Source organism: Numida meleagris, chromosome 22 (assembly GCF_002078875.1).
Source record: "Numida meleagris isolate 19003 breed g44 Domestic line chromosome 22, NumMel1.0, whole genome shotgun sequence".
Taxonomy (NCBI): domain Eukaryota; kingdom Metazoa; phylum Chordata; class Aves; order Galliformes; family Numididae; genus Numida; species Numida meleagris.
Genome location: NC_034430.1, coordinates 2,390,317 through 2,413,136, shown reverse-complemented (window position 1 = coordinate 2,413,136; position 22,820 = coordinate 2,390,317). Strand labels below are relative to the sequence as shown.

Sequence of the window (22,820 nt, the reverse complement as noted above, 5' to 3'; positions counted from 1 at the left end):
ATCAGGGAAGGAATGATGGAAGCTCATGGAGCAACAGTCCCTAGGGGATTACTGATAAATGGGTCCCTGATAAAGGCAGGAAGCTGTAAAAGCCTTCCCAACTGAACCAGTGCTGAAAATAATGGAGCTGGCAGGTGGCTTTTGGGTTTCCTCCCTTCTTCTGAGCTGCCTCATGAAGGTGTACAGTGAAGCTAAACCAAAATATCCTTTGCAAAGAGCTCCCCTGGTCTCCAAGGAGCCTTTAGAGTGTCTGCTGCACTCAGCACGGCTCCCATGCAACCTGCCCGACAGAGCAGCCACATGTGCCCCCTCTCCCCCCAGTGCAGCTATGGGGCAGGGAAATGAGAGCAGCTGCACTGAGCACTCAACACTACTCAAGCAGCTGCTCCAGACAGAACAGCGTGCAGAGAAAGTGACCTGTATGCACTCCTTGCTCAGGCTGAACTGGTCCTGCCTGTAAACCACAGGGGATGGCACATATTCAAAACCAAATCATCATGGTGCAACTTTGCCTCTGAGGGGAGTTGCGTCCAAGGTTCATGGGGCAGCCACCAGAGATCTAAAAGCACAAGAGCTCCTTATTTTTATTTTGACGAGGTGAAGACCTGTGGCGGTCGTGTGGGTGTAAGGAGGTTGGTAAAGCAGTATGGTTGCAGGCCTTGGGCATGGCTGGGTCAACAGCCTCGGTGCAATCCTGCTCCTAGAGCTGCTCTGCCTGCCTGCTTCATAGCACCGTCAGCACTTTGAATAGGAAAATGTCAGCAGAACCAATTATTGGCTGAGCAGTTTAATACGTGGGTCCCTGCTAGACCAAGAAATCAAAGCACTTCTTTTTTTTTTTTCCTGTGGTTTTAGTTATTCATGAAGAAGGAACGTGCTCCTGTTTCCCTGTACGCAGGAAGATGCAAACAGCAGATGATGATTTCTTTTCTCACAGCTCCTCTGCAGCCTACAAAATGTTCTCTTTTAGCTTTTCTAAGTTTAGTCACATCGATACTTCCGCAGCTGTGGTTTACCCTTTCCTGGGAGCCGCCCTCCTGCTGCTGCTCTTAGAATCATAGCAGCACCGAATGGTTGGGCTGGAGGGAACCTGAGAGCCCCAGGACCCCATCCAACCTTGATGGTCCTCCAAATCTTGATGATCTTGAAGGTCCTTTCCAACCTGAGCAATTCTATGATTCTAACCTGACCTTGAGCACCTGCACCTTCGTGGTATCGCTCTTCCACCTCACCCTCATAGCCCCTCCACCCTCAGCACTGCTCCTCAGCAGTCTCAGAGGACTTTGGGTTTGGGTGGGGGCCTTTTTTCACTCTCGCTGCTCGTCCTGGGACAGAGATGTACTTTTTTTTTAAGCGTTTTTGAGCGGACACACTTCAGCCTGCTACCTTCACCTCCGGCATAGTGATAACTCATAAGGTGACTATCAGACTGTTTGTGCAGTGCACTGAGAGCAAGCGTAGTGCACAATGAGGATTTAAGGATTTGGGACTCGGGTGTGTTCCACGGTAGGAGTCGATTCTGGGTTTATGGAAACAAGGAAGGGCGTTTCTGTCCATGTTCGGGTGGCTCCCGCCAGGAGCGGCTGTCAGTCCACGGGGACAAGGCTCCTTCCCTGGGTGTCTCGACCACGACAGGCTGTAAGTAAGGGTCGTGCAGACCCTCAGGCATCGAGCCCGCTTCCCCACACGTGTTCCCTCCGCCCGTACCTAGGGTACCTCAGCGTCCTCTGCCACCCGCAGCCAGGACACAGCCCGCAGGAGGCTGACAGGAGCGGCCGCACTCCGCCCCCACCTCGAGCCCGGCAGCTGTGGTAAACAAGCGGGCGGGCCTCCTGGCTTTCCTGACGTTCAGAAGAACCAATGGGCGAGGCCAAGCTCCGCCCGTTAACCAATAGAAAGCGAGGGCGGGGCGAGACGGTGGGCGGGGCTAACGTCACGGCGGGTAGGATCCGGGCTGCTGATTGGCTGCCTCGCGAATGGCCGTTGGGCTGGCGCGGTGACCGAGGGCGCGGGCGGGAGGAGGGGTGGGGCTACGGGCGCTGTCGCAGTGAGCGGCGCTGGAGGCGCGCGGTGCGGTGCGCGTTGCGTGGCCCAGCCCGGCGGGTCTCCTCGGCGGGGACGGGGCTAAAAAAGTCCCCCGAGCGGTTCGATGCGGTTAGGTCCTTCCTGAGCGATGGGCGGGCAGGAGAGCGGAGCTCCCCCTGTGAGCGGCGGGCGGGCGCCGCTCCGTGCCTCCTCCTGATGTAACGGCGCCCGTCGGCGCTGACAGCAGCGGGCAGCACCGCGGGGACCCTGCGCGCTGTCGGGCTCGGAGCTGTCGGAGGGGTGAGTGAGCGGGGCTGGGAGCGGGGTGCCCCGGGGGAAACGCGGTGATACGGGGCTTTAAAACGCGTTTTGGAAGCGCTCCTGTTTGCTTCCGTGGTCTGAAAGTTAAGCTCTTCCCGTGGAGCCGAGCACGGAGCGAGGGGATGCGAGTGACCGCGAAGCAGAGATTTGATGGAGAGCGGTAATGCGCTGGGATCCGTTTGACCAAAACAGAACCCGGAGGTTTTTCCTCCAGACGCTCAGCCCGAGCCGACACCTCCCGCGGCCCCGTTCCGTCCAGCTCCCCGGGCGAAAGCCGTTTCTGGAAACGTGCTGAGGAGGGGGATGTCCTCAGCCCTGCCCGCCCTGCCTCACCTCCGGCCCGGAGCTCCCCGCCCCTCCCGGGCCGGCGGAGCCGAGCGATCCGACGGCTGATGGGAAGCCCGGAGGGAGAGGGCGAAAGCGAACCGGTGCGGCTGGAGGGTGGGAGAACAGCCGGGGGGGCTGCAGCTCCTCCGTGGGAATAACGCGCTCTTACGCTCTTCCCCCCCTCCTCCTCCCCGCAGAAATGCCGCAGCATGAACCCACCGCCTAGAGGGACGGGATCGCGCCTACCCGGCACCTCTCCGTGAGCCGAGCCTGGAAGCCGCCGTCCGGCGCCCGCCCCGGGATGCGCTCCCCGCCGCCTTCATGCCGGGAGGGGGGACCCTGAGCCGCCGCCCCGCGAACCTCTCGGCCGCGGCCGCCGCCCCACCCCGCAGCGTCCGCCCGCAGGACCCAGGGCAGCGGCGGGGCCCCGCGGCTCATCGATCCCCGCACCCACCCACGTGCAACCCCGTGAAGGCGTCCGCGGCGCCGCGTCCCTGAGCCCTGAGCCCTTCGCTGCGGCGGCGGCTGTGGTGGTGGTGGTGGTGGCGGTGGCGGTGGGTCCCACCCGTCGGCCGCGATCCGCCGCCCCATGGTGCTGCCGCGGAAGCTGCCGGGGATGCCGGGCTGGCCGGCCGCGCTCGGGCTGCGGCTGCCGCAGAAGTTCCTGTTCCTGCTCTTCCTCTCGGGCCTGCTCACGCTGTGTTTCGGGGCCCTTTTCCTCCTGCCCGATTCCTCTCGCTTCAAGCGCCTCTTCCTGCCCCGCCGGGCCACCTCTTCATCCTCCTCCTCCTCGTCGTCATCCACTCGGGACACTGAGCTGCCCCGCAGTCCGCCCGCCGCCGCCGAGCCCCGCCACGCCAGCCCCGCCGCCCCCCGCCGCCTTCGGGAGAAGCTCCGCGCCCGCAACGCTGCCCCAGCGGCACACACGGCCCCGGCGTCCCGCCCGCAGGGACCCGATGGCGAGCGCCCGGCCGAGGTCGGCACCGGGGCTCCCCGCGAGTCACGAGCTCCGTTCCACTTCGACTACGAGCGGTTCCGCCAAAGCCTTCGGCACCCGGTGCGGGGCGGGCGGCCCGACCAGGACCCCGACACCCGAGCCCAAAGGATGAAGATCAAAGAGGTGAGGACCGCACGAACCGCACCTCACAGCCTCGTGTCCCAGCTCTGCCCTCACCTCAGAGCCTGGTGCCCTCCGTGCTGGCTTCTACCCCTCGTCCCCCCCCACCATGGGGACCCTCGCAGCCTCACTCCCCCTCCTTCTCCTCGGTCAGGCTTCCTTCTCACCTCACAGCCACGTGCTCCCGTCCGTCCCCGCTCACAGCCCTGCCACTCTCAGTCACTCCATCCATCCCATCACCGTCCCATCCTTCTAATCACCCCTGGTCAGCCCACGCTCCTCACGTACCTCTCATTTCCTTGCAGTTCCCAAACCAGCCCCCATCACCCTCACTTCTCCATCCACGGAGGATGGCAGGAGTTAGGGGAGGGAGAGATGGAGAGAGAGCATCTCTGCCCGTGGGCTGCACCCGTGGCATGTTGATAGGAGCAGTGTTTTCATACACACCTCTCGCTCTTGGGATAGCATAATAGCGTGGGGCTGGAAAGCACTAAAATCAGGCAAAAGGGAGACTTCAGCTTTAGTGTTACTCAGGGGGAAAAAAAGAAACATGCTTGTGTGGTTGTTCATGAGGTTCCCACCCGAGATATGGTGTTTGAAAACGTGAAAGCTGGTAGGAGATGATGGAACCGTGCCCGACTGTGGGGATGTACAGATGGATGCGCCTTCGTGGTCGCGGAGAGAAGGCTTTACTGGGAGAAGAGCTCCTTGAGAGCAGCCCTGCGGAGAAGGACGTGGGGGTTCTGGTGGAGGGAAGCTGGATGTGAGCCAGCAGTGTGTGCTGACAGCCTGGAAGGCCGACAGTAGCCTGGGCTGGATCAGCACAGCGGTGGCAGCGGGGTGGGGGGGGGGGGGGGGATTGTCCCCTCTGCTCTGCCCTCGTGGGGCCCCATCTGCAGTACTGCACCCATTTCTGGGCCCCCAGCACAGGAGGGATGTGGAGCTGTTGGAACGGGTCCAGAGGATGCCAGGAAGATGATCAGAGGGCTGGAGCACCTCTCCTTGTGAAGAAAGGCTGAGGGAGCTGGGCTTGTTTAGGTTGGAGAAGAGGAGGGTGCAGGGAGACCTCACTGTGACCTTCCAGTACTGGAAAGCAGCCTACAAGCAGGAGGGGGACCGACTTCTTACACAGTCTGATAGTGACAGGGCGGGTGGGAATGGTTTTAAACTGAAAGAGTGGAGATTTTGGTTAGATGTTAGGAAGAAATGTTTTACTCAGTGAGCAGTGAGGTGCTGGCACTGCTGCCCAGAGCTGAGGGTGCCCCATCCCTGGAGGCACTCAGGGCCAGGTAGGATGGGATCCTGGGCAGCCTGAGCTGGTGGGGTGCACCCAGCCCATGGCAGGGGGTTGGAATTAGATGATCTTTAAGATCCCCTCCAACCTCAGGCGTTCTGTGATTCGATAAGGCTTGAGGCTGGCTGTCCTGTAAGCTGTTCTGCCGCTTGGTACGGGTGGAGCTGTCCTCAGGGCACTGCTTGCAGTCCTGAGCCTGTGCTCGTTCAGACCCCGACGAGGCTGGTGCCATCGTCAGCAGGGTTACGTGGCTGTGATGGAGGGGAGAGCTTGGCCCGGTGCCCACAGTTGGTGCGTAAAAGCCTGGCAGCCTTACAGACATTGCACTGCAATCCGTGACCCAGTTAACCAAGAACTATAGATCCCATTTTTTATTTTTTTTTTCCACCACAGTGAAAACAAGGAGTGATAACGCATGCTTGGTTTTGTTTCTCTTTCCTCCCTAGATTCCTTACCAGCATCCAATGCCAGCATTCCCATTCTGGCTTGAGATGAACAGGCATAATGACAGTGAGTCCGTAAGGCTACTGAGAACTTCCATCAGGTTATTCTAGTCCATTGAACTGAAGAGTGCGGCCACGCACACGCGTGATTAAGATAAAAACTCAGTGATAAAAGGAATTCTATCAGGAGGAAATGAAATGTGATGATACAGCTTTGGACGCAGGAAATACACAGGAAATGTTTTCAAATTGCTGGAAGAGCAGTTCTGTGTTGGAGGGGCAGGGTAATTGAGAGCAAAACAAATACACGTTGGGTCGCTGTCTCCAGAACAAGTTGTTATAAATCAAAATCACAGACAGGCACGAAGCTGTGATGCAAGAAATCCTGGGAATTCATCAGTACTGTTGCAAGGAGGGGTTTGGTTCCTTTTCTCACTTGGTAAGACCCGAGGAAACAGCCTCAGATTGCATCAGGGGAGGTTTGGTTCGGGTATCAGGAAGGATTTCTTTGCAGAATGGGTGCTCAGGTGTTGGAGCAGGCTGCCCAGGGAGGGGCTGGAGTCCACCTAAGAGATGTGTGGCCGTGGTGTTCAGGGAGGAGGTTTAGCAGACTGGGTGGCATTGGGTGATGGTTGGACTTGACGACCTTGAGGGTGTTTTCCAACCGAGATGATTGTGTGATTCAAGAACGTCCTCCTCACCACCCAACATCTAAACTCCTTGGTGCTCTACCAAAGAGGAGGATGTGGCAGCAGTGTTGAGGCCATGTGTAAACTTGCAACTGGTGTGTTACTGCTAGATTTTATTCTCCTTAAAAGATAATGTTGCCTGGAGTGTAAAACTCACCTCTGCAGCGTCTTCTGCTTGGCTGCTGTCTGGTAGAGCTCAAGGCAGCAGTAGGAGCACAGGAGCTGTCTGCAGATGGAGTCTGAACAGGGAATACGTATCCTCGACGACTGTGTGCTTTGAATGCTGTGTTTTAATAGTGGTACAGAATGGAGAGGAAGTAGATTAGTAAGTTTAAATGAGGTGCTGAAGCCTGTTAGGAGAAAGCACTGCAATTAGCTGAGCTGACATGTGCATGCAAGTGTTCTCGTTTGCACTGGAGGGTAACTTAGCAGAGTGGTAGGTTTCTTAGGTTCAATTTGTCTTCTTGAAGACAAGCCTAGCATCAATAAGCAGCTGTTTTCCTGAGAAGGAAGACGAAAGCTCGTGTATTGCATAGACTGTTTTCTGCAAAAGGTCGTTGGTCACCTGAAGGATTGCCTGGGAGATGCAGCTGTGTGTTACTGTGGGCACTCAGACTTCTTGCAGGAAACTTCAATACAAGCAAATAACCATCTTGCCACGCTGGAGGTTGGGAAATTTGAAAGAGGTCTTTGATTATTCACCTCTTAAACTGACGTCTGAAAATGTATTAGTTCTGTAATCAGTCGTGCATGGCTTCAGAGGGAATAGTACGTCATACACATCAATAGCACATGCCAAAAAACAGCTAATAACTGGTATTCAGAAGACAACAACAACAACAGGCTGTTTGTAGTCAGAAAGTGACTGCAAAAATGCCACAGTGGGATTCCATATTTATTCCCTCTCAACAATTTTCGGATCAAATTGCTTCAGTGAAAAGTCAGAATGATTTCCCCTCCAACTGCTGCTACTGCAAACTCAGCCTCAGATCTGGGAAAATCACCCTGTGTGGTTTCTGCCTTTCGCATCATAACAAGTAATAAAGGTTTTGCTGTTGGAGCTGAGCTGACAGTTTTGCTGATGATGGATGAAGCAGAACAGGCTGCTTCCTGCAGTCGTGCTCCTGTGCGTCTCATAGGTGAGGAAGCAGTGGGGAGACAGAACAGCATTGCTGTAAAGTACTTTTATACCAACCCTGTTAATACCATCTAGTGCTTAAGAACGACCACTGCAAGCAGCTGGACCAGAAGGTGCCTGTGGATGAAGTGGAACAAGCTGGCTTTCTTCCAGTCACGAAGATGGAGGAAAAAAATGCGAGCAGCGAGGTAGACTCAATGGTTCTTTTGCTCTCTGGGTACAAAAGGAAAGTTTCTTTGCTTGATGTCAGAGAGCACCTACTACTTTAACCTGACAGAGTCCTTTGTCTCTTTTGAATCGGGGGATATGTCAAATTCAGTCAGTTTTTCTGCTCCTCCGCTGGAGTAGCGCTCTAGGGTTTGACACGTGCCTTCCTTTCCTCCAGGACTGGTAATACTGAATCCTGTTTGTTTTACACTGCAGTTCTTTTCATCGTGGCTTTTCTTCTCGTCTCCACCTGCGTTTGCCTCCCCTTGCTGTCTGCTGGCCTCTTTTAACGCAGCTCTAAAGATGTGTTTGCTTTTGATAATCAGATCCCAGGGGAGAGAACGGCTGTCAGAGCCCATGCACGCAGTTATTCTGCACCACTGCAGATTAGCAGGCACGGACTAAGGTAGATCAGTCTTTTAAACGCAACTATCTTGACAGTTTGTCACTAGAGGTAATTGACAAAAATAGAAACGTTCTCAGGACGTGAATTTCGGTGGAAAGCGATTGGCCCTTGGTTCGCTGGCTTCCCATTGTGTGGTTCTGACAGTCCCAACGAGCAATCACCGTGGAAGGCCGTGATGGAGGGCAACGTGTCGCTGTCAGGTGCTCCCTCAGCCGCTGCGTTGTTCTTTTTGGTTATTGGTGTGCAGAGTGATGCAAGAGGGAAGCTGCAAAGAACAGCGGATGGAAGAGATTCGGAAATGGTGCAGCATCTTGTTGCTCCAGCAGCACCTGCGTGCTTGCATGGGACGATGCTGTGCAGGGGAGCTGTATGGTCAGCACCTCCCGGTGAATGTTTCCTCTCTGAGAGCATCTACTTGCTGCAGAAGAAGTCAGTGACCTAACTCCCACGGATTTATGGAGCAAGATGGCTCTGAACAATCTGTGCTTAGAGCTGGAGCCATGATAGTGTCTGTGCAAGCTGTGCGTTAGAGCAGGTTGCTTTCTCTAATTGCACTAACGTGATTTCTGGTGCTGTTTTGGCTTTCTTGAAGGCCTTACTCCAGTACTGGTGCTGCATTAGGGTTCCTCAGTCCTGAAACGTTGTAATTGTGTTTGATTATCTTATCTATCAGACATTTGTCCTGAGCCCCGGTGAGCTCTCCAACAAGCAGGAAGTCGTTGCCTGCTGAGTTAATAATGGTCGCATGATGTCTGTCTGAGATGGTGCTGGGATGGTGTTGGAATGGTGCCGAGGCCAAGTCCTGGTCCCTCTCGTGATGGGAGGCTGCATGGAAGTGAGTCCTCCTCATCCTGCCAGCAGAATTCTAACACTCCACCGACTCCGTTTCTATTGAAGATCCAGTCCTTGCAAGCTCATTTGTGTGACTTATTGTTGACTTAGGGGCTCTTGGAAGAGTTTATCAGCTTCTGGCTAATAAACTTGCCAGCGTGGTTCAAGAATTTCTTCGAGTACTTTTGTACAAGAGGCTGTAGGAAGGCTGTGACTGAGTTTCTTGTACGTTTTATTAGCTATTACCTCTGATAAATCATTGAACTAATCTCTGCTGACTACTTAGTGCTTAAGAATTGCTCTGTTCCTCTCTTCAGAAGCTCAAATCACGAGTAGCTCTTGAAAGGGGAAGAAGACAGCAGCTCTTCAATCTGTCCCTCTGAGCAAGGACTGCAAAGACAGATGGACGACAGGTGAACAAGCAAGAGATCTTGAAACTGAACTCCTCCCAATCTCTCCTGTTAAGCCATCCCATAATGAGGTGAAGCACCAGGTGTGCCAGCAGCTCTGCACTTCCCTCTTTCCTCCTGTGCCAGCAGTTGGGCTGAGACACGGGCAGTCTTCAACCACATTTCTTCCACTCCCTATGTCAGTTCTCACAATGCAGCACATTGTGTGCAGTGATGCAGTGATGCAGGGTACCTCTTGCTTGTATTTACCCTTTTTTTTTTTTTTTTCTTTCCTCCTTCGGCTCTCTCATCTGCTTATGACTCTGTGCTTTTTGGGCTCCTGAGTCATCCACGTGTCAAGCAATTCACAGTTTGCTAGCGTTGGGAGCAAAGATCAAATACTTGGTCCTGAAATGGAAAGAATGAAATGTGTATGGAGCCACTGAGTGAACCTGTGACTGTGCTAACCTTATTTTTTTCCCAGTGTAGAAGGTCTCCTTTCTTACAGTGTGGATCAAAGCTCCATTCAAAGCTGTGATCCGCGTTTCCAGATTAAAGGACGTGAGAGGTTCAGTTGATCTAGGTTATCATTAGCTAAGACTGCACCTCAAGCTGTGGTGTAAATAGTTCCGTTCATCACCTGGCTCCTTGTGCTGACTTTCACCTCTCTCTGGATCACTCCTGTTCAAAAGCATTTTGCTGCGTCCCAGGATGAGAGATCTCCTCTTCCTGGAAGAGGATGTGCTTAATTGTGAGGGTGGGCTTCACTTTTTACATATGAAAACATTTGTTTCAGCTGAGCTAGAGCTCTGGGCTGCTGGGTTCAGAGCCTCCTGGTGTGCTGGGATTTTCATGACCGTGCTTCATAGTGACTGGATATTTTTGCTGTGGGCAAGGAGGGCTTTATTGACTGACTTCAGTACAGCTCAGGGGCAGATTTATGCAGGGATTCTGGCCCCCGTTCAGTCATTCTATTGGCAGTTATATTCCATACCAACAGAGCACACCAGTTGTGGTCTCACATGCAAAGCTCAGCAGTAGGAAGCCTCGTGTCTTCTGTTGCTTTTCGTAATTCATCTGTTTGACATCTGTCCCCCAGGCTGTCCAGCAGACAGGCCCGATACCTTCCAGAGACGTGTTGTGTCTTTTTTTTTTTCTATTTGTTTTATTATTTTCCTTCTAGAAAGAAGCTAAAAAGGTCCCCGCCATTTCGTTTTCCTTTTTGATTAGTTATGGCAGCAGCGTCTTTTAGAGCATCCCCTTGGGCTCTGGCTCTCCAGAAATGAGAATCTCTTTCAGATGGTGTCTTCAGGGAACGTGGAAATGGCTTGCCTTGTCGTAATGCATGTCTGGAAAAGCAATCTTGCTCAGTGTTTGTGGTTCCGCCCACCTTGTCCGTGAATGTGGGGGTTCTTGGTGAGGAGCAGATGGATTCTGGCTTGGGTGTTCAGCTGCTCGTTGTACATAATCCATCTGGAATGTTGGTCACTTCTGAAGAGAATTTGTAGTCTTCGTGTGTAATTGGGACTTAAGAAGACTGTGTGTGTGTGTGAGGGGACGTACTTGAAATGTAGGAAGCCTTAAGGCAGCCTGGGGGTACAGCACAGAGCTGGGGGGTTCCTGCATGACTGATGCTGCAGGCACGGATCTCCGGAGGGGGATTTTGAGGTGACATTTTTCCAATTACTACCTAACTCACTGCTCAGGTTTTCCTCAAAGCGTGCTGGAACGCAGTAGGAGTCACTAAGAAAAGCCATCACCGAACCGTCCAACCTGGAGTTAAAACAGACTCAAAAACCCAAGGAGCAGCATCGCACAGAACGCGCTGCTCGCTTTCGGGTTCTGGCTGCCTGCCTTTGCACGTCCCCCCCCCAGCAGCAGCGGTGGAAATAATCGTTGTGTGTTTGACAGACTGATACGTGGCAGTTAGCAAAACAAGCTTGTGAGGTGAAGCGTCACATGAGCCTGTAAAGGTAATGGCTTCTGACGTTGCAGTAGTGCTGGGCACGACGATTGAGTGCTGTGCCTCTTTGTGCATGAAAGTCTGTGCCCGTTCGTGTGGATGCATGGCACCTTTCCCTCTTGGAAACAGCAGCACACGCAGTAATTCCTGCAGCTGGCATCACGGGAAGGCATCTTGCAGTGTGGTGTGGCTCACAGGTATGTTTTTGCAATTTAAAATACCTGCTTTTCTGTATTGACAAAAATGGACGTCCCGCTTTCTGCTGTTACGTGAACAAATTCTGCTGTCTTCTCCCTCTGAAAGCATTTTGTAGTGCTCCAGATGCACACAGCTAAAAGGGTCGGTTCCTCTGGGTGCAGATTGTGCATCACGGAGTGCGTTCTCGTGCAAGTTCTCTAAACATCGTGACAGCAAGTGCCTGAGCAGCAGCCAAAGCTTAGGGCCAGGAGATCTTTATCACTGCTGTCCTTGCCTTCGTTGTACAGCATCAGCTTTGATTGTATTCTGGAATATCAGGTGTTTGATCCATCCTAGAAGCTTGGAGGAAATAAGCAGGTGGTATTGGAGGGGCCAAGAACACAAATAACTTTTATTTCTGATGGACTTTCTCATAAGCTTTGATTCTAAGAAGTGAAGAAGAGGAGACTAGAGCTTTTCTCCTCTCCGGTGCAGCGCCCTGTGCTTTGGTCCAGGCTTACAAATTTGTTTTCAAACCCATTGTCATCCTCTTACAGCCTGGCATCTCGTTAAGGAACTGTAACTGCAGAATCAGCTGCTCTTGCTGAGATGCTTCCAGATTTAGATGCAGCTGGATCCAGCTGGGTCTTAATGCCTGAGATAGTCCCATCCAATGATTATATTTTTTTCCCTCTTGACATGGTTAAATCTAGTTGCATTAAGAGTTTAATTAGGAGCTAGTTTGATTCCCTTTTTCTGTTCTCTCTCCCATTCAGCTTTCCTAGCAGGGGCTGTGCGTCAGGAAGAGACTCTTGAGTTCTATTTCTGTCCTTGTCGCTGACAGTAACAGCACTGGGCTACTCTGTGCTGTTCTCCCATTCCTCCAGTGCTGAGCAGCCTGCTGGCCTTGCCTTCTTCCTGACTAAAGCAAATAACGTAGAGTACCTGTTCACCATCTAGCATGAAACAATAGGCAGATCAACGTTGTGTCCCTCAGCAGGGAAGGGTTTGAGCTGTGTTGTAGGAGCTGTCAGCAGGAGCTGGAGCACCTGGCTGCAGTTGTGTGCTCAGGCTGGGGCTCTGGGTGTGGAAATGTGAGGTTTTACCTCGTGGTTAAGGAAAAGCTGGGTGGAATGATGGCAAAGCAGCTGTCTGAGAGGTAGCTCAGCTTTGTTGCAGATTTGCAGATATATTCTAGCCGCCTTCTAATGTTCTGATGTGGTTTTTTTTATGGATATTTTAAACTCTGAAGTAATACTAAAAAAAGCAGCAGATAAAAGCAGGCCCTGGTGACTTTCAAGGCCAGGCTGGATGTGCTCTGAGCAACCTGATGGGGCTGTGCATGTCCCTTCTCATGGGAGGGGAGCTGGACTGGAGAGCCATTAAAGGTCCCTTCCAACTCTAGGGATTCTGTGAATAAGTGCTGTGCTGTTTCACTCCCTTTCTTGCAGTCAATCCTGAGTTCCACAAGCCTGGGTAGAAGAAAGCACCATCCACGATTCCCAATACAGATGGCTTATCCTGATGTGTTCGGGCAGACTTTTATTTCTGTCTGCAGAACTGCCCGTTGGTTGCTCCTTATCCCTGTCTGTCGTCATCTGTCAAATTATTTTTTAACCCAGTTAGGGAAACTGTTTGACGTTGTATGGCAGGTGAGAAGATCTGGGCTTGAGCAGGGCTGTGGGGCAGCTGGCAGGGAGATGGGAAGGGGATAGGAAAGAACAGGTCCTGGTTTTGGAGCTGGTGTGACAACTGATCTTCCTGCAGCTGCAGAGAAGGAAAGAAAAGCTGAAAGGAGGTGGGTTTAGGTTAGACTGGAAAGAAACTCCTCACTGTGAGGATGGTGTGATGCTGGAGCAGGTTGCCCAGGGGAGCTGCTGATGCTCCATCTCTGGAAGTGTTCAGAGCCAGGTTGGATGGGGGCATTGATGGGCAGCCTCATGGATGGTGTCCCTGCCCGGAGCTGGGGGTTGGCACAAGGTGATCTTTGGAGGTCTCTTCCAACCCCAACCGTTCTGTGATGATTCTGGAAGTGTCTGCTGTAAATCAGCTGAAAGCTGGGACGATTGCCTGTTAGATGGCAGGCAGCACGCTGGTAAGAACAGAATCTGAAATTACGGCTCTATCTCTGGGATTTTCACGGTTCTGGTGCCGTTTTACACATCTAAAATGGCATTATGTTAATGCTGATGTGTGGTGATCTATCATGATTAGAGTGGCGTAAAATATGCCGTGTTTACGTGGATGTACTGTGCAGTTTTCCATTTTGCACCTCTCAGCTCCATCCCCTTCTGTTTCAGCTTGGCGGTTAGAGACTTGGCAGGGGGAAAAAATAAAAATAAAAAATCCTGCAAAGTACATCTCAGTCCCCCATACAGCTTAGAAACGTGAAATCCCCACTTCTCGAAACGTGCTGAATCTCTTCAGTGGTTTGGAAGGCGTCCTCCTGAATTTGGACTGGAAAGACAACTGCAGAAGGGGCAGAATGGCACAGGTGCTTTTGGGCTTTTTAACTTTTCCAGTTGCTGCTTCTGGATCCGTCGCTAGCGAGGTGAGAGCTGGATCCTGGGGAGGGAAACCGCCGTGTTGTGCATCTTGCCTCTCCAATACACGGGGTTAAAAGGCAGCGAGCAAAGGGAAACTGACAGCCCTTTAGTACGAGTAGGCAGCACATCCAGCCTCATCCATCTCTGTGTGCCTGATCAGCAGCGCGGGACGGAACAGGGCAGGAAGGTTGAAGGCACTGCAGCCAAACAGCTCAGGGAGCCATTTCGGAGTGGGACTTTATGTAGCGTCCTGAAAAATGCAGCTTGGGCTCCTGGCACGCGTTGAGGAAGAATCTTCTGAGCTTCTCAAACGGAGGGGTTAGAACCAGCGAGGGGAAGGAAGTAGCTTGAAATCTCCTACTTGGCTTAAAATGATGCTGACTCAGAATTACAGTGTGTGAGGAGTTTTATGCAGCAAAATAGTCGTTTCCACATCCTGCCCGTGTGCGGGAAGGGTGAGTCCTCCTTCCTCGGCTTGGATTTAGAAGAGAAATTGCCCAGCGAGAGTGCCCACCTATTTCCTTTCTTGTGTGCAAGCCATGTCAGTCATTTCTATGGAAAAAAAAAACCAAAAACAGCTTTCCTGCAGAAAGCTGCAGGGTGAAGCTGTGAGTCCAGGGTTCCTTACCAGACTTGTTCTGACGGTAAAGAAAGAGAACTCCCCATTGAGAATAGTGCTACCAGTGGAAAAAGAAAATAAAACAACCAGATCTATAGGAAATGAAATGAATATCCCAAAGCGGACGGTTGGTATATGTTGGAGTGCATTTTATGGAGGGTTTCTTCCTTTTACTTCTTTTTTGTTACATCTTTTCCTCAGGGCAGTGAACTTTAGTGACTGATTCATCCCCCATTGAGTGCTCAGAGCCCAAGCTGGCCTTGTTTGTCCCACGTTCCTTCTCCTGGTGGTGTGGGACTCTGCGTGTTACCCGGCAGTGCAGTGTGTTTTCCCTGAGTTCGTGTCACCAGCTCGGTGGAATTTTGCTCTGGAACCTGGACTTGGGTGTTTTGTGCATGTGCTGAGGATGGAGGGCTGTGCCAGAGGCTGCACTGAGTTTGTAGAACGTGCAGCCGGAGAGAAGGACAAAAGCAAGAGCTGAAATGACAGTAGGAACCTCAGAACGAAGTAACCTGCGTGTTCTGGTCCTGAATTAAAGCAGCAAATGGCGTTGCAGCCGCTAGGCAGGATCACTCCAAGCTTTGTTTTAAACTGTTGTGTCCTCTCACGTTTCCTGTTTGTTTGAAGGATTTGGGAAGACTCTTCAACGTTGTTGAGCAATGTTGGAGAAGAACATAGGCGGTTTTCTGAAGCTACCTTCTTCCCTTTGCTATCTGAATCAAAGAACACGTGGGTCACTGAGATGCTGCGGCTGAACCTGCTCGGAGCCAGGCTGTGTGTTATAAATGGGAGCTTTATTTCAAGTACTCCTTAGAAGCTGACAAATCCCAGTCTCTCCTTGCCGAAGAGAGGTTTCATTTTTCCAGCGAGCCGAAGCCAAAGGGGCAGGAGGAGAGGAAAAGCTGCGTTGGTGCGTGTGTTGGAACGCACACGAGCCTTGCAGTCCTCCGGGGAAGGTTCATGTGCTGAGCGTGGGCAGGATGGCTCATGTAGCCCAGAAGGAATTGCTTGAGTTGGATGGGGTCCTCAGAAAACACCCAGCCCATCTGCAGGCCTCCGTTAAGAAAGCACTTCTGAGTTTTGATAGGAAGATGCCCAAATACCCTGGATCTCCCCTTTTTTCCTTATGAAGGTGTTCTGTTAATAGGAGGAAAGCTTCTCTGCAGTCCTTAAAGACCATTCTGGTTTTTTGCTTGCTCAGTATGAAACTCATCGTGTCCCTCTTTGCCAAAGTTGTGCGTGTCGCTGCTGGGAGGTGGGCAGGTGGTGGGTGGGTTTGGACTTCAACTGAATTTTGTTGTCAGTATCATGAAGAGATGTGAAAACTCAGAAATGAACATCTCTGTATTTAGGTGTACGTCGGGTTTTGGCCTTACATTTTTAGCCCGTTTTAATTACCATTCCAAAACACCGGTGCTCCTCCAGTAAGGTGCTGGTAATGTAGAGCGTGAGGCACGTTTCCAAAATTCCTGCTTGGTTTGCATGGCTTAGGGTAAAAGCAGACTCCTGGTGTGTTTAACACTGCGGTACTTCAGCAGTGCACCAGGAGAGCTGGGTTTGAGACTGCTCAGCACGGTGCTGAATGCAGCCCCATTCATTCAGTGTTCCACGCGGATTAAGAATGTTATAATTAACGAGCCGTCGGCTGCCAGTTCTAGCGGTGGCTGGGAACATATCATCCCTTCCCAGAACTGAAGTTCCGAAAACTTTAAGTTCCGTTCAGTGCTATAATTCAGTTTTTATTTTTGCAGATGATGAAATTCGCTTGGGATAACTACAAGCAGTACGCGCTTGGAAAAAATGAGCTGCGGCCGCTGACTAAGAATGGCCACATTGGTAACATGTTTGGTGAGTTCTGCATCCATTTCAATGTCAACTCGTCTCGTTTTTAAGGTCACACGTCCTCGTCGCTCCTTTCTCAGCCACGCAGTGAGGTGTCTGCAACAGATCTGATCTTTCTTCTTCCATTTTTATGAGGCGATGCTCCTAGGAGTTGCCTAGCCATGCCTCCTTGCTGGGAATCTCCTTCCTATAAGCAGGGTGCTCAGCCTGCATCACTTCTGTGTACAACTCCAGCACCAAGCACGTCCAGGAATAATGTTGAAACCAAGCTGTGTGTTCATTAAAACATAAAGTCAGTCCAAACTTGACAGTGCTGCTGTCTGCTGAAGTTCATACACATCAGGACCTGACCAAACTGAGCGTTTCTTCTGTCAGTGCTCCGCTGCTGAGCAAGACGTGAATTCCATGAAATATTGAAGGAGTGAATGAATATTTAAGGTTCTTTATGCCGTGTGGTTACTTGCATAATTCTACTCTTTAGCAAATTACCTTTTTTAATTTGTGAGCCACTTGCATAATTGCAGTGCTGTTCTCATGCTCGTTCTGATGTGACACTCTCCGGGTGTCCCAGCCCTTCTCTAAACCAGGTTGTATGACGTGCAGCCTCCTGTAGGAGCCTCGTTAGCTTTGGGGAGCTCGAGATGTGTGTGAGAGTGGGTGTTTGAAGGTGGAAATAGTTTCGTGTGTCCCCCACGGTGCTGATAACCTTGAAGAGCAGCAGTGCAGCTTGGCTGAGGAGATCCCCTGGTGGAGGTGGTGGAGGAAGGGCTGCCTTGTGGTTCAACCACAGCTCTGGGAGAAGAAACCTGTGGGTTCTGCTTGCGGCACCATATCAAGTCCTCCTGTTGCCGCAGATGAGCCATTTGTCTCTTTCGTTCCTGCAGAGCTACCGGAAGAGTTAATTCACATCTGGTTGTGGTGTCTGTAAGTTGCATGGAAGCTGTGTTAACAGTTGCTGGGGGCCCTGGAGTACACAATCTGGGAAGCGTGCACTGTGCTAGCACAGGCTGCATATGCCCAGATGCTGCACTGACATAGTCTCACTTCTGTCAGGAACAGTGATTTGGGTTTGTCCTTCCTTTCCCTTCCTCTTCTCCCCCCCCCCAAGAATACCCAGAATTGAGAATTTGCATTAACTTCAGCACTTAGTTAAGCACTTTGCAGCTTCTCTTTTCTTTCAAGCGTGTCAAAATTCCTCGAGGAGCTTGAGGACAAAACAGGCAAAAAAAAAAAGTGAAAGCTTTTACATGTTTATTACCGCTTGAAATGCTCATTTGAAAAGTTGGAACAAGAGAAAAACGAAAGCACTATTAATGTCGCATCGTGTCCTATGGGCTTCTTCAAACACCTTTGCTATTAACGTCCTCATTCTGGGGCTGACGTGGATCAGATCCACTTTGCTGCGTTCAGCAGTTCTTGAAAACGTTTGATTTGAACCAAATAGATTCAAGTCCCTTCAGAGCTGAAGATTGAGATTTAAGCCTTAGAGAAAATAAAAGCAAACGTGGGGGAAGAGTCTTGGCCTAAGATGCAAAGCACAGATGCACGTTCCAGTATCCATGTGTTTGCATCGGCAGTCTCTCTTCAGCTCTTTGGATATGAGGACAGCTGTAAAGTTGGGATGGCAAGGGTTTGGTCTCGGCCTGTCTTTAGTGAGGAATGGAACAAAATTCACATTACCTCAGTGAAACCGTTAATCATCCCGTGCTCCTTCATGAATTTAATGAACTTCCCATTGACCCCGAGCACAGTTTTGAGTTTAATGAGGCCTAAAAGTAGGACAGCATCTTGGGGGTCTGTCAGAGGAGCAAAATGGAGAAGGTAACAAAAAAAAAAAAAAGGAAAAACACCCAATAGAGCAGCAAGTAAAAACAGAAGGGAGGAAATCCTCTTAGGATGTTGTGGTTAGAGAACATTCTTTGGGCCCTCTCTTCAAGGTGCTGAGGAGCACAGAGGAGCAGAGCACACGCTGCTGTGGAGGCAGAGCCCTCTCACCATGTAGATGGGAATGACCCGGGCTGGGACAAGTTCTTGTTTGTTTTCTCCTCCTTCACTCACTGGGGACCGTGTTTAAGAACACAATGAGCTCGTCTTTCGTCTCGTTTTTAATGCCGCCCGTATACGTGTTGTTTGCGCCTCATTCCAGGCATTAATTATGCAGAAATAATTGTCTCGTCGGCAGAGTTATTGAGCGTGTGATTAAAAGGCAGCCAACTGAGAGTGAGCACGGCTGGCCTGCCCTGCTGCTTCTCCGGGTTACGGAGGCGTTGGTGGCAACCCTACAGCAAAGGCAGCGTGGGGGTCGGCCCTTCCAGCCAGCATCCAGCCCAGGTATTTCCATGGCACCCAATGTGCCAGCTGGATGCTGACATGGGATACACAGCACTGAGCACCAACCTTGCAGCTCCTCTGCTTTGGAGAGAAGGCATCTTTCAGAAGTGCTGAGGGCATTTTGTCTCCTCGCTGCCGTTCGTATCCTCAGATACCACATGGAATTCCTGCTGCAGCCACGAACCCACCTGCAGCCACGTGCCACCAGGAGCTATATAAGGAAGCAGAGCAAGTTAAAAAATTAAAAGCCGTGTTTTCAGTTACATCCCTTTATGTTTGGAGTATCTGGAGGCTCCTGGCTTACTTATCTTATCCTCCAGTGTTTGGTTTTTCCTCGTTTATTCGGAGGGGATGGGTAGCTATCACCGGTGCAGCAGAAAACCCATTTACTTTCTTTGCTTTTAATTCACTCTTGAAAATTCTGAAGAGATTTAGACAGGTTCAGACCGGGCTTTGCTGTGTTAGATTTCCCACTTAGAACCAAACTGCTTTGTCACACGTTGTCTCGTGCTGTTGCTGAAGTTCCTTGCCACCTTCATGACCGATCTCATTGGTTACTCATCCGGCTTACTGCTAAACTTTGACAGCTTTCTGTTTGCCTGCAGGAGATTGCATTTAAAATGGTTTCTGCTCTACAGAAATTCCAGTTCTATAATTTTGCCAAGTTCTCATTTCTGGTGTTATTACTTTTTCATCTCTGCTGCCTTCTGGGATGAGGGAAGTCTCTTCCCTCTCTTGATTGGCAGATGTTACATTGTCCCACAGGACATCAGCTTTCAGATTTCAGTGTTCTCAGCATTGGGTCTATGTGTTGGGGTAGGCAGTTTTCATTGGAGGACCTTTATAATTTTAAAAAATGCTCTTCTAGCCCTCGAGATTGTTCTTCTCTCCAGGGAGATTTTTTTATTTTTTTTTGTAAGTTGAGGAAAATCGCTTAGCCTTTGCTGGAGGCATCAGTGTGGAAAAACAGGGAGGATTTGGGGGGCTTAGTAAAATGGTTCATCCTTCTTGTGATGTTTTATAATCCAAAAAAAAAAAAACCCCAGCCTGCTACACCCTGGCACTGTATATGCAGCTCCCAATAGGAAAAAAAAAAAAAAAAGAAAAGAAAAAGATCAGTGCAGGAAAATAAAGGTGTTTCATGAGAAAGTTTTGAAGGCAGAGATTGTTTCCATGCTAATTTCAACATGCTTTGAATATCCTTGCTCTGATAGAGTCGTGCAGCTAAGAACGCCTAAGTTATGCTTAATTCTAGCCATTAATGCTTTTATTTGAGTGTATGATTACCTAGGAATACCATTCCTTCATGGGGCTGGAGGATAGGGAAGCACCAGTTAGTGAGCACTGCAGTGTTAGCGTGGTCCAAGAGCACAGCGTTCCGGGTGATGCTCTTCACATCAGCCATGATTTGTCTGTGTCTCATCCCGATTTCCAAACTCAAATCTGTGCTGTTTTCTGCAAGCAGGAGCCGATAATGCAAGAACAAGGAGACTAAGGATCAAGCTTTTCCCTGCAGGTGAGAGTAGAGAGCTTTCATTGCCCTCCTTGAGGCCCTCTTCAGGCACCTGGAAGTGGAAGCTGGCCCATGTAGGTGTTAAAATTAGCACCTTTTGACTAGGCTGGAACGTTCCTTCTCTCTTGGCAGGCTGCATCCTGGTTGCTGTGGGAACCAACGCTTTTAATTTCCTGACTTCTGTGTACATCCAAAATTGTGCTGTGATGTGCTCTGTCACTGAGATAGCTCTGGGGGTTTGCACGGATCAAACCATCAGGAAGCATTCTGTGCAGCACTTCTTCAGCATCTCTTTGGTGCGTCTCCACGAGGTTTCCTGCTCACCTGCAATTCTCATTCATCTTAATGAGTAATCACAGGACGAGCAGGAACTTTTAGTTTTTCCCTTCTGAAGCCGTTCCTTGGATACCAGATGTTGGGACTCAGGAGAGGCATTCTGCCTCCGTGCTTTACAGTTTTAAGACTCGTGCTGGTGTCTCACCTTGCTCTCCTGGCCTTTGCTTCCCTCCAAACTCTCCAGAAGAGCCATGTGTTTCTTGACGTGGACTCTGTTCTAGCTGAGGCTCTACGAGCGTGGAGTGTGAGAGCCCTTCCATGCCTTGCTTGCAGCACGCACCAGTTACCCATCCTGAGATGAGGCAGCATTACAACGTTGACTTGAGTTGTATTTGTCATTGGCTGTGGTCTTGGCGTTGTTCTTTGTAGAGTGCTGTCTGGCCATTTCTTCCTTAGACTTTGTTGTTCTTCCTTCTGGGTGAAATACTTTGTGTTCCAACTGGATTGCATTCTGGTTATTTCAGAATATTTTCCCATCTTTCAAGATTGTAACATTGGAGACACATTGGATAGCATTTGGGACCTTTCAGCTGGAGTCTTGTTGGCGTGACTTTCTCCTCATAGGAGAATGAAGGAATATGGACGGGTGGTTCCAGGTTGAAATGGCTTGATGTGTTCCTGCTCATCACTGGACATTAGGAAACACTACTTCTCTGAAAGAGCGGTCGGGCGCTGGAATGGGCTGCCCAGGGAGGTGGTTGAGTCACCGACCCTGGAGGTGTTCAAGAAACGTTTAGATACAGCATTGAGAGACATGGTTTAGTGGGGTTATTGGTGGTAGGTGGATGGTTGGACTGGATGATCTTGTAGGTCTTTTCCAACCTAGCTAATTCTGTGATTCTATCAGCTTAGACGTGTTAATGGACCATGTGACTCCTGACCCATTGCATTCACAAACAGTGTGTATTTAGATCCTTTCCTTGCTCATTTAGCTCAGCTCAAGACCAGTAACTTGAGATCTTCACTGGGTCTGGTCTGAAAGCAGGTGTCCAGGTGCAGATCTTTCCATTCAGTTTCGTAATGAACAGCATAAATAATCCTATTAAACTCTTGTTTGAAGCAAAAGGCAGTTTCTGTCTTGTATCTTTGGAGCGTGCTCTCACAACTGGACTTGTGCTAAGGACCAGATCGTTTCTGTGAACACACTATGGGAAGAGATGTTTGCTCACCTAGACTGTAGATGAAAACCCAAACCATAAGGTTTCAGAGCCCTAGCTAGAAAGGCAGTGTCTGTTTTGCAGAGCTGCTCCAGGATGAGACTCATCTACTGAGGGAAGATGCTGCCTCGACTTATCTCTGATCATCTCCCTCTTGTGTTGTCACAACGCATCTTCCACTGACACTTTCTGGGCTGTGTGATTGGAAGGTAGAAGGGCACCTTCTCTTTTATTATAATGAAGTGTCTCACCTTTGAATTCTAACATAAATTAGCAGTCGCTGCTCATTAACTGCTGCGTATATCTCTCAAAGTTCATGGATAATAGTTGCAGGTAGAATGTGTGTGTTTATTTTAATAGACCTGTTGAGACCCCTCATGTTAAATGATGCATGTCCTCGAGGTATATGACAAAGCAATAAATAACACATAATCAGGTTACCCCTGACCAGTCTAAAATCAATTTCAGATATCCAGAAGAGGAGATACCAGCAGTGTTTTGCCCACCAGTATTGCTGCTGTCATCTTCCTTTTAACCTCCTTGAGCTGTTTTACCCAGATTTACTCCTTGCTTGTCAAATTACCTGCTTTTCCCCCAAACAATCCCTGCTGGCTCACCGACGTCTGAGCCCTGTAGCCAAAACAACAGAGAAAATCTCTTTTCCCAAAGGAGCATTTGAACAAGGATTGCTTTCCATTTTCACTGAGCTCTCCGTAGCCAACTTAGCCTGCCTGCAATAGAATCTGTGCCATGGGAAACTGAATACACATGGAGAGTGGATTTGCAGTATCTCTTCGGTATTGAGAATTATATTCCCGAGGCTCAGGGAAATCACTTCTTCCTCCGTGATGCTCACAGGCGGACACAGTTTGGTTTGAGCCCCACTGCTCAAATCCAGTGGGTTTGGAGCTGCCTGATGATGGGATGTCGCCTGCTGAAGGAGGATCCCTAAATGTCAAAAGGTGGTTGGAGAAACTGGGGAAAAAAGGATTAAACTGGATGCTGCCAAGTATTAAATGCTTAATGATCAGTTGGCAATAGATGCTTATTGTGTCTTTCCTTCCACTGGAGGAAGTAAGTAACTACCTGAAGGGCTGTTACTGTGATGAGCAATTCATTTTCATGCCAAACACCCCTCCCTCTCCTCTT

General features: G+C 50.3%; 1 protein-coding gene across 2 annotated transcripts in view; it reads left to right on the top strand.

The window, feature by feature from the left end:
• The window catches only part of MAN1C1 (mannosidase alpha class 1C member 1), a 45,247-nt gene continuing 24,445 nt past the window's right edge, over window positions 2,019–22,820 (top strand). Inside the window, exons 1-4 of one of the 2 annotated variants that reach the window (XM_021375543.1) lie at window positions 2,019–2,325; window positions 2,561–2,774; window positions 2,871–3,793; window positions 16,244–16,340. In XM_021375543.1, coding sequence (XP_021231218.1) covers window positions 3,263–3,793; window positions 16,244–16,340 — 628 coding nt within the window. In that variant the 5' untranslated portion in view covers window positions 2,019–2,325; window positions 2,561–2,774; window positions 2,871–3,262. The remainder of the gene's footprint in view (window positions 2,326–2,560; window positions 2,775–2,870; window positions 3,794–16,243; window positions 16,341–22,820) is intronic. The other variant, XM_021375542.1, reaches the window with a different exon arrangement.